At 33.6% G+C, this 12,216-nt stretch overlaps 1 protein-coding gene across 2 annotated transcripts in view; it reads right to left on the reverse strand.

Annotated features, from left to right (window-relative positions):
• Nucleotides 1-10,326, reverse strand: part of LOC126707967 (uncharacterized) — a 32,541-nt gene extending 22,215 nt beyond the window's left edge. Inside the window, exons 1-4 of one of the 2 annotated variants that reach the window (XM_050407736.1) lie at nt 10,095-10,326; nt 7,441-8,499; nt 5,072-5,187; nt 2,838-3,046 (exon numbers count right to left, since the gene is read on the reverse strand). In XM_050407736.1, coding sequence (XP_050263693.1) covers nt 2,838-3,046; nt 5,072-5,187; nt 7,441-8,285 — 1,170 coding nt within the window. In that variant the 5' untranslated portion in view covers nt 8,286-8,499; nt 10,095-10,326. Of the gene's footprint in view, nt 1-2,837; nt 3,047-5,071; nt 5,188-7,440; nt 8,510-10,094 lie in introns of both variants that reach the window. The other variant, XM_050407735.1, reaches the window with a different exon arrangement.
• Nucleotides 10,327-12,216: the final 1,890 nt, after the last annotated feature.

Consider the following 12,216-nt stretch of genomic DNA (forward strand, 5'->3'; position numbering starts at 1 on the left):
TAAATTAAGCTTCAAGGAAAGCAATTGAATTAAACAGATAAGATCAAAGAGACTTCTACAGAATTTAAATTATATAAACAATGAATGAAAAAAAATCTAACAAAAGAGGGAACTAGACTGCAAAATATACAACCAAAAAAAAAAAAAAAAATCTTACTTGATATTAAATTATGAATGCAAAACTCTTGCCTTGGCCAATTCAAGGGCAGAATAAGTATCACTATACTTTAACAGTGAAAGAAAAAGGACCCAGGAAGAAATTTAGTTTCAAGTTTCCCAATGTTATTTACCTAAAAGAGAGCAAACAACTGTAAAAAACATCCAATGAAATTTGGAAGAATTTCAAGATACTCTCTCTTAAATTAATCACATAGACTCCTAAAATTACTCTTGATTTTTCGTTGAGCTAAAAGTCTCCTCCGACCTTGTCTCAACCAACCTCCATCTTTTAAAGCTCCATGAGGCTGCATAAAAGTACTGGGATTTCAACCTTAGAATGATTTTCCAATAAAACCTCTCCAATGTTTTTTTTTTTTTTTTTTTTGGATAAGAAATAATATTGTATTGAAATCAGGAGAAATGTCATGTACTCATGTACACAACACTCTCATAAGGAATTACAAATATGGAAAAAGTTACAATAAAAAAGAGAGGGAATCTATGAAATTTACAATAGAACTCAAATCAGTATCCCCAAGGATAATAGACCAATGAAACCACAATCTTATTAACAAATATTTCATCTCTATAACCAATGCTTCACATCATTAAACGAATAAGCATTCCTCTCCCTCCACATAACCCACATTAAACATAGGGTAACCATATCCAACTGATTTGTACAAACCTCATAAGAGTTTCAAACAAAATAGCAATCTACAGGAGTTCGCCTATCAGGAGAAGTTGAATTATCATGGCACCCCAATATCTAATTCCATCCCATAAAAAAGGCCAAGCCTTGGAATCCCTTAGAGACGTATTACTTCATTCATTGGACCATATACATGATGTTCCAAAGGTCTACATGCCACCCTAAATATCCTGCAAATTCTATTCCAACCAGATTACCAACATTGAACTTAGTATAGATAATGGCAGTAGCACACACCATATTCTTCAAGGAATCTAAATTGACTGCTAGAAATAAATGGTGCCACTATTCATTCTCATTCCAGCACACGGACATAACAGACAATAGTCATAAAGTTCAGTAAAATTAAGGTCATCCATACATTGATTATTCATATCTTATTTAAAGTATATAAAATGAAATATGTAGGACCATTTTTTTCCTATGACACACTATAATTGAGCAAAATTATGATTATTCTTACCAAACTTTCCTCATAAGAAGATTCGTAGTTTGGGATGTGAATATGACAAGCTCAACACTGGCCTACTAGTTTAGGTGCTCATTATGATAACGAAGCCCAAATATACCAGGGCTCACCTCATCAAGCTCATGAGCCAGCTTGTTTCATAAGACATACCTAAAACTTCTATTACTATATGTCACTTAGGCCTGATGTGGGTCTGGGCATCAGAAATTGGCCATAAGTGGTTTATAGGTGTCATTTTAATGTAATAATAAAACTACAAAGATGTTCAGGGTCTCACACCAATAAGATATGAAAAGGAGGGGGATTGCACTCTATTGAAAGCAACCCAACTATTTGAATTTGTCATTTATTTCTTGGAGTTGGGGACTTAACCCATCAAATGGTCAATGTCTCATATGACAACGAGCCAGCCATGTAGGTGATGCAAACCTTAAGTGACCAAGCTAAGGTCAACAAAACAATTTAAGCTTGTGAGCATACAGCAAACTCGTTGAGTATTCACGGAGTTGAGGGTAAGCTTCAATCTTCAGACTTAAGTCGAGCTCAAGCTTCTAATTATTTCCAATTAGCTGAGCTCAAGAACTTAGAAGAAACTTGGTTGAGTCAACTCAGCCCCTACTTGTGACAGATGAGTAAGTAAAATCAACACTCCCGCTTCTGCTTCATCCAGCATTGCTCCCACAAAAAACCCAGTCCTTTAGCAGTTGATGACAGTAGCCCATATAAAGACTTTAAAATCTGTTAAATATGACAGTCACATAGGTCCTCATGCAGTTTTTTTTTTCTTGCTTACAGCTCAAGCAGACTTTGAAGCTTCTTGAGGTGTGAATTCACCAATGTTCTATAATGCACAGGTGAATGGTTGCAGAACTCGTAAAGTACCACAACCCCTCCAACAATCATATCATGGATCTTCCACCTACAGAGTCAGCAACATAACTACTGATACGTTGATCTTATGCTAATACACCATATCCCAACAACTACTGTGCATGAACATCCTTTATTGGTCTACATGGCAAGTCAAAAAAGGTTTTGTCAACAAAAACTTAGTGAGAGATCAACTTATTATATGTTAATGACAAATGACAAGGAGAATGTATGTCATTGACCACAGAATGTTAAAGGAGAGATTAAGCAAAATATCTGAACTGGGGGGGAGCAAGTTACTAGTTCAGATGCTTCAGTGCTATGGATAAAGTTGTACAAAGAACAAAAAGGAAAGCATGTGATGATGATAATGTTGCCCAAGCATAGAGAGATATTCCACAAAGAACTACACAATTAATTGCACTATTTTCCATATTGTGCATTTTGCAACCATAAATGAGGCGTGTGCACACATGTTATGAGGGAAAAAAGAAAAATAATAAAGATGACATATGGATGGAACATGAGCATCCAACCAACACTCATCCTTCATGGAATGTATAGAGAACAAGAACATATTAAGAATCATGAATATGTAAATTATTCAAAGGAAGCAGATCTTGTAACCTGAACTCTGGTCCAAAGCAAAGGAACTAAAACTTTTGCATTATTCTCCACAAAAACATGTGACCATATAATTGTAGTAGGAAAATCAAGCAAAGGAGTTTCAGTTTCTGTTGTGACATTGTCATTGCCCACTCTTAAACTCAGTAAATCTGCATTGAAGTATGTGCCAGCTGCTCCTGCATTCCTAGGACAGCCCATACTCCAACCACCTGCACCAAGGAAAAAAAGAGCATTGAGGAAAGCAGCCGTTTTTTCAATTCTGTTGTCCTATATTTAAAGCAAACTTGAGCAAGCCGTTTATGAATCTAAGTAAATATTAAAGGTAGGAAATGGATATGTTAGTCATCAGCACATATACACACGTTTAGCACACTATCAACAGAACTTTGATATAGTGTCAACCTCAGGCCTTGGCATTGTCCCATATACACCTAAAGAGATCATCTGTGTATTCAAGTACTTATGAACAAGGAACATATATTGACATCAGCGTAGTCATCAATATTACTGATTTTGATTTCTAGACCAAACTGTGGTTGTCAACAGTACATATATAAAAGTGTATGGTTTTTTCTTTTCTTTTTTTTTTTTTGATAGGTAATGAAAGATTTATCCAAAAGTCTATTGTCATCAAGAGTTAATAGTTGTTGGCTGTTTTTTAGAATATTGTCCGTAACAGTGTCAATAAATCTCACTGGAGACATAAAGATAATGTGAATATCTTTCTTGCCAATGTAATTCCTCTAACTGTACTTTTTTTTTTTTAATAAGTTCTATCTGTACTTATCTCACACCTCAGTGATTTCAGACCCTTATCTGCTATATTTCTTTTTCTAAAACTTTAGCTCTTCTTCCAGCTTTCAAGCTTTTGTTCCTAGGTATTCTTCAACACTTCAAGGGTTTTAGCAGAGGCAAGCTACAACCAAACATTTCTATTTGAAGTGTCTACAATATAGAGAGTGATTGAAAAAAAAAATCATTTCTAAGCCATGTAGTTAAATACAGTGTATTTTAAAACAAAACACTCATGTAATATATATATATAGACAAGTAAGATGTATTTTATTCCAAAAAGACTACTACATGAACACAGAGGAGTCTAAAGAATACAATAGAACAAAATTATGTACAGAGAGACAATAATGATATTAGTGAATCCCCAAGCTCGAGACCAATCAAAAAGAACCACTAAGCTAACAATTGAGTCCCTGTAATTTCTTCATCTTCAAACGTACGGTGATTTTGTTTCCACCAAATTGTCCCTTTCTCCTACAGCAAATAAAAAAAAAAAAAAAAAAAATTTGCCACCAGGCTAGGTGGCAATTTTAATTTGTAGATTCAAAGTCAATTTCCTTACCCTTTTTGTGATTCTTCCAGGGATTCTCCTCCTACCTTCTATTGTTATACTCACTCTGCAATGAAGTTTTTGTTTCTTTATTCCACACAATTAAGTTTGAGTGTATGTGTGTGCATGTGAACACGTGCATGCACATGTGAATGTTAATTTGTCCATATGTGCATGTGTACATCCATGGACATGCATAAACTCTCACTACAGAAAGTACCACCAGATCAGTTAGTCCAAGCTGAAAACATAATAGGGAAAAGGAGGGTTGCAATTATTTACAGAAAACTCCAGGTTAAAACGTACATTATTATTTAACACAAGAAAAATTCAGCAAACTCATAATTTTAAACTTAGGAGCCTCTTTTCCAGAAATGTGACAGTTGGGACAAGATCAAGCATCAGTAATGGGGTTGATGCATCTTGACTAGTACTATCATTATCAAAGGTTAAAATCTAAAGTTCCACAAAATGAAATCCAGAAAAAGATCATATTAGCTTTTTATTGCCACTAAGACTAGAACACCAACATTGAAAACTCAATTCAAATTGATGCATCTCACTCCTTAATATCATATATAGTTGATACCGCTTCAGATTAACAAAATCACTTGTTGGACAGACTCCATGGTGCCACATTGTGGCAGAGACAGTATTAATCCCACCACTCTTAGTAACTATTAAGTAAAATTATACAGCCAAAAAGAATATTTTTTCCATAAATTTCCAGTGAACCAATTAACTCTGTTAATAACAATTTTTGGCATGTAATTTTTCAGATTTTTCAGATCAACAAAACAAGTTGAGACTCTTACATAATAATGAAATATATAGCAGTTGACTAATCGTTGCTTCTACTACCAGATACAGATTTGTGAGCAGTACGAACCATGCACAGTAACTTTTACATCTTCTTGTATGCTGTAACAATCCAGAGAGATTCTTCCGCCACCACCTCCACCCCATCCCCTCCCACCTGCTGCACTTATCGTACCATATCCCTTCCTATACAGTCACACACAATGCTTACAGTCAAGAAAAAACTAATACATATGATTAGAACAAATTCCTCCATACTTTATCTACAACCAAAACTAAACCTATGGTAATGAAATGAGTGTAATACAATTATTATATCACTCATCTTCAGCAATATTGATAAATAAATATATATATATATATATATTTATGATATTTAAATTTAGGGCAAAAAGAAATATAATCAATAGATAGGGAATAAGCCTATCTTACTTCTTTTTCCTTGGGTAATTTACACACAAATCTAGTGGGTTTTGAATCCACAACGTCACCCAATGTTACCTTTTTTTTTTAATGACTCTATAGATGGGGGAGGGGGATTTGAACCTTAAACATCTCCATTGAAAACACTAGAAGGTGCCAGTTGAGCTACAAGGTTATTGACACAAAGAAATAAATATATTATCTATATAATTGTTGATTATTTTTTGCATTACCCTAAGCAAATAAAGATGATAAATTATATCTGTGGTTCCAAATAGTGGATTCTGCTGGTGTACACTACAATCCAGGAAGAGATTAGTAACTGCTCACATATTTGGAAGACAAACTATATATAACTTGGGGTTGAAACTCTAGAGTATCATCAAAACTGTGCAACTGGTTTGGTAAAGCTAATTAAACACCAACTACAGGGAGCACTGGTCACTCAAAATTATTCCCATTACATTGGAGAAAAAGGTAGCCTAAGCTCTTTAGAAGTCATATCCACACCTCAATTTGAAATTTTTGAGACACCAAACTTGAGGTTTGGGAAATTTTTTGAAAATGAGGTTTTTTTTTTAAAATAAATTATAAAATATACTAAAAAAAGACAACCTAGTACACAAGTGAATATATATATATATATATTGAGAGAGAGAGAGAGAGAGAGAATAGGTTACAATATGATGGAGAATATTCTAATGCTGGCAACCTAGTAGGCACACCTCATCACCTAAATACTCTAGATTTTTCTGAAAGAGTACCACCCATACAGCAAAAGAGTATGACACAATATAATATTATCTCTCTAACATCATACAAGCACATACATATAGAGAATTTTGTTTGCATTTAGAATATTTGTCGGAAGAAAAATAGAGATTTGATGCAAATTTGCGCAACATTAATAGCTTGTCAGATTTAAGTTCTTAGGAGGTTTGAGGTGTGTATTTTTACACACACACACACACACTACCTCTAGTAGTTGGTAGTTATTAGCTGTGTTGTAATTATAACCAGTAACTTTGTCATTCTTAACAATACAAGAAGTTTCGGCTCTAAGGAATCTAGAATCTAAACTAAGAAAAACCTGTTGAGTCGCTACATTTTATGGATAGGCTAAACCTCCGAGAAGCTTTCATATGTACCACTTTAATATTACCACACCATATACCATTGAAATTTACACATGGTGGTTACGCCAAGTGGACAATCTCTCAGTTTCCTTCATATCACACCACACACTTTCTTCTCTCAAATAACCATCAATTAACTCATCAAACCAGCTTTTAATTACTAACACAACCCCATAACCCTTTCTTAAAAAATTCTATAGATTCATGAGTTCTCCTAACACCAAACCCACCACAACCACATGTACACAAATTCAGCAATTTGTCCTACATCATATATGAAACACCTTTTTAAACAATTTGCTGATAGTATATTGGACCAAGATTGTGATTATATCAATTATAAATCTTAAACATGTTATCAAAACAATCAAAAACTAAATGACATTATAATAAAGGAATCAAGGATAGTGAGACATGATTACATTTTACACACACACACACACACACCCAAAAAAATACACTTACGCTATATATATATTCATCACTTGACACAGATTTTAGCAGGATTATGACTTAATTTGTTGGGGTATTGTCTAGAAATATGCATACACCAACCAGAATACAAACATTTGAAAATTTTGAGGGGTCAAGTGGTATTTTTCTCGAGAACTACTTGTAAATATAATTATATCACAATGGGAAATAAATAATAAATTCAAAAATTTTGGGAGGGCGATGGCACCCCACTGCATTTGACAATTGTATATTATCTGCAAAGTCAGACATTTGTATATTATCTGCAGCGTCTGTGGCATGCATATTAACTGTGTGAGAACCAATAATCTTAATTTGATAGGTATGTTCAAGGTTTTGAATTAGTGAGCATCAGAACCCAAAAGGTACAAGCATGAAAAAATATAACCAAAAAATAAGTACTCACAGCTTTACAGCATGTATAAAGATACTTCCACCAGATCCTCCTCCACCTTTTGGTCCTCCATCCCCACCTTCTGCTGTTACATATCCATTTAAATATAGAATTTCTTTCACAAGAAGCTTGACACGTCCTCCACCATTCCCTCCAAATGGGTTTTCAGCAGACGTGCCGCCACCCTTGCTCCCATAACTCCAGGGCTCAGACAAAGATGACCAAGCATAAACATCACCACCCCAAAAACTCGTCAAGTTATTTTTCAAGCAGGATGCACCTCGGCCACCATGCCCTCCACCAGCACCATCATAGCCAACAGGTGTACCACTAGTTTGAGGCGGCGGTGATCCACCCAATGATGTTGTATTTATAGAGGAGTTTTGCTCTAGGGTCAAATTGGCAGCAGAAAATACTATAGAACCAGCACGAATAGTTGCATATTGACCCACATTAACATTGCCAGACAAGTTAAAAACTATAATACAGCCTTCAACAGGACACCCAATTGAAACATGCGGGAGAATCTCTAGGTTTCCCGTACCATAAATGTAAAGATCAGAATTCAAATATAAGTTTGAGTTTAGCAAGCAGGTGGTATTAAATGACCCAACACCTTCTAGGTCCTCACAAGATACTAAATCATTATATGGGGATGAAAAGATTGATCTTTTGAGATCTTTAGTGGTGCTACTTTTAGAACCATAACTTAAAGCTGAACCAAAATCACGCAACCAGCCTTCTGACCCGGTTCCCCTACCTCTATAATGTACTGAACCAAGAGAAAGGGCAGACACATAAAGATACCCCAACAGAATGCACCAACAAAGGTAACCGTGCATTAGCAAAGGATGCATCACCACTCAAGACATGTACAAAATAGAATTTCTGTCATATGCTCATAAAACTTCACATAAATCTTGGTTTCCAACTCAGTCTGAACAGGTAGTGTAGTTATATACTTTTCAGTAAGATATCAAGTTACTTGAAACCATCTTCTTCATTTATATAGTCCTCTATATGTTCAGAAGCAAGGATTGTTGTTGAAGCTATCAATCCCAAGGCCCAGATCTTCAGAATCCTGGCATTAATACCATCCATAAGAAAACAATTTACAAACAAGAATGTTAAAAAATCAAGCAGTAAATTAAACAAAATAATCCAACTATCTGGTTTTTGGAGAATATAACTTGAGACCAGCACAAAGTATGAGATCATGACTGAACTACAGTTGCCAATCAATGAGAAAATAAATGATTGGGAATAAATTGAGGATACAGTATTTTTGACATAGAAATTAGTGATCACTTGTGCAATTTGTCTTGTTATTGAAGCTAAAATATACTATAATAAATAAAATTATTAAAAAGCCAAATATTGGGTAGATAGAGATTGTGCTTTACAAAAACATGAAAGATTTCCTAAGAATTGCATCAAAGAAGGGCCTTCTTTCAAAATATGAAAAGCACTAACCACTTTTTACATGAAAGAAAGGAGGCTTCTTTCCTTGTAGAAAAAAATGCAAGTTAACAACTCATAACTTTTTGGTACTATTATGAAACTTTATAGGGAAGTTTAGAAGCCACAATGAATTCAAATTATATTTTTCTAATGGTTTACATTTTTTTAATTAGTAAGTTACACACACAAATGCAATGGGTTTTTATTTTTGAACCTAAGACCTCACCCTCCAGCTATAGGAGCAGGAGCCACGAAGTGCGATTTGAGCCAAAAACACATTGGCAATTGTATAGTTCAATTTTGACTCAACTATTTTTAACAGTTTCTTGCAAGACTCCAATCACTCTCAAAACTAGCTTATGGGCCTGAGTTAAAACTTTGTTGCCCTAGTCATACGTAGCCCTATCTCATGAATTTCACCTCATTGCCTCGCCATGTTACCATTGGTATAGTATCACAGCCATTGCTCCATTTTACTTACCAAGCCAAGTGCTTTGCTTAACAAGGAGCATTACTTCTACGTGTTGTTTAATGAAATTACCACGCGGAAGCATCACTCAACATTCAACAAGTACTAGAGCTCAATGTACTGATTTTCAATTCATAAACCAAAATGATGTCCATTTGTAAATGACATAAATAATTAGTATTACACCCTTGTTGACCTACATAAATCAAGCACGCAACGAACACATTCACGATCATGTTAATTTCATTCCGTCCCAGCATTAGATAAACAATTTGCACAGCGGAATTTCTTAAAAGTGTAATTTCCCCATCACAGTAAAAATGAGGGTTGTGTTAAGCATTTTCTTTGCTTTTCAGTCATCATTTGCAAGAATCAACCACAATTCCATACGCATCAATATATTTCAGTCATTATCACACGAATATAATAAACTCTCATATACAACCCCCCCCCCCCAAAAAAAAAAGGAAAAATACATTCTCATTTAGTAGATTAGCATTGAATTTCATTTTTATAGACTCATCATCACAAAATAAATAAAAATAATTAGAGCAAGAAAGACAATACAGGTAGTGATTTGCCAGTTCAACCACGGCGAATAAAAAAAAAAACAAAACACAAACACTGAAGATCAAAAACATCAAAATCAGTCGCAATTGCAGACAAAAAAAGCTTTCCACCGCAAAAATTAAATTCAAGAACCTTCATTCGGACCGAGACAGCAAGAGAATTTTACCATTTAACCAGCGAGAAAACACTGGAAAATTCCACCGATTGAGTCAGAAGGAAGCTTCGCTTTTTCTCTCTCTCTCACCTGAGTCAGAAAATGCAGAAATGACCTCCGCTTTGTCTCTTTGCCTTCTTTGCTTTCTTTTTCTTTCTCTGATTGAAATTGAATTGTCTGTTTGCTTTTCTTTTTTGCTTTCTCTGTGCTTTTTCGTTGTTTTGTAAATAAATGATTATTAATTCTATATATACTGTAAGGAATGAGGAAGAGGCACTGAAGTAGTGTGTGTGAAAGAGAGAGAAAGTCTGTACGAGTTCAAGCTACGTTTTTGGTTTTGCACAGCTGGACTCTGACAGAGATTGACGCGTGTGTTTTTTTGGGTATCATTTTAGAATTCTCTCTATCTAAACATTCACTCTCTCTTTCCCCTCATATTTCGGGACTGCCATTCTTGTTCTGGTTTTTATGATTTGAAATTATCCTAATTCTTTTTTTTTTTAAGAAAGGAATTTTTCCTAATTCAATCTTTTGATTCCCTCCCATTTTTAGCCAGCATCTTCTTGAAATTTAAATGCAACATATTTTAATTTTGAAAATTGTTATATCTACAACATTTTTACAATTCATTATTGAAATTTCTTTTTTATTTATTACTAACAACATGTTAGCTCTCTCATGGTTGTATGGTAAAGTCTCTGATGAGTCTCTGATGGTTATATAAGAAATCTGGGGTTCAATCTCCACCTACATCAAAAATTGATTGATATATTGGCCTGATGATAAAGAGCTATTATTAGGAACGGACGTCATAGGTTAAAACTCTTTTGAAAAAAAAAAAAAACATATTACCTAAGATTTATTATGAAAATGTTGTAAATATAACATTTCTCTTTAATCTTACATTTACATTAAAGGAAAATTTGAAAGAATTGAAAGATTTAAAGGGATAAATCTTATCCAAAAAAGTTGTTGGTACATGCACATTTTATTGAAGTTTCTTGGAGAGAACCAGAAGATTTAATGAATGAAATCTTATCTCCATAAGTTGTTGGTACTTGGTATATTAATTGAGGTCCCTTCCTTCATTATGACTAATGAAAAATTTTACTTAATAAAAAGAAGGATTGAATGAAAAAATTCCAGTGTGTTTAGATGAGTTTATTTTCATATGTTTATTTTGATTATTATGTCTAATTATAATTAGACCTTTAAAATATGATGTTTTTAAAAAGTTGCACATTCTCTTTTAGGGTGAATATTAACGAACATCCATTTTTTTAATTTATAAATGTGATAGGAATTGAACCTATGACATCAGCTCATTATGATTGTTCTTTACAATTAAATCAAGATACCAAAATTTTTTATGTAGGTTATATTCGAACTTAAGTCTCTTATTTGAGGACATGACATTTTATAAAATTTTAAATTAGACTTGTATTGTGTATGTACGATGCACATATTAAATAAAAATAATTTTTAAATTCTTGAAATATAATTGTTGTTGGTAGAATTTTAAATTTCTTGAAACCTAGCTAATAAAGTTTTTCCTGAATGCACAATAAATTTCTTGGCACAATAAATGACTATTGATCCGACCCCGGTCAAATCAAAATACCATAAATTAGTCTCATTTTTAACTCTCTACCTAATTCGGTTTTTGAGACTATAATTAAACTAGCCTCATCACACGCATTTTGCGTGTGCCATGAGGCTTTTTTTGTCATAATTTTTTTTTATATATATTTTGGATAAGTTTGTTTTGAAGATATGGATTAGTAGGAAAGTGTCTTATTTTGTAGGCATTTTAAGTAAAATTAGAAATTTATTTTTACCGGGTTGTCATCAAGTTTTTTTTTTCTATTAAATGTAAAGCTTAAAGGTATTTCTGAAACATATAAAAGTCCAGTCCAAAGAAAAGAACTTTCTTATAAATAGTACTAGCATTTGAGTACGTGCTCAAGTGTGTGATCAAAGGCGTTTCTATTTTTTTAAGTAAAGTTTAATAATTTACATCTAAAAGTCTAGTTGAAATAGAAAAATCTTCTTATGTATAGTATAGATAGATTGGTATTTAAGGTTGGTTAAGTGTTGAGTGGGAATAAGAGTGAGAATGTAAACTCAAAAAAAT

This window comes from Quercus robur, chromosome 12 (genome assembly GCF_932294415.1).
Source record: "Quercus robur chromosome 12, dhQueRobu3.1, whole genome shotgun sequence".
Lineage (NCBI taxonomy): Eukaryota > Viridiplantae > Streptophyta > Magnoliopsida > Fagales > Fagaceae > Quercus > Quercus robur.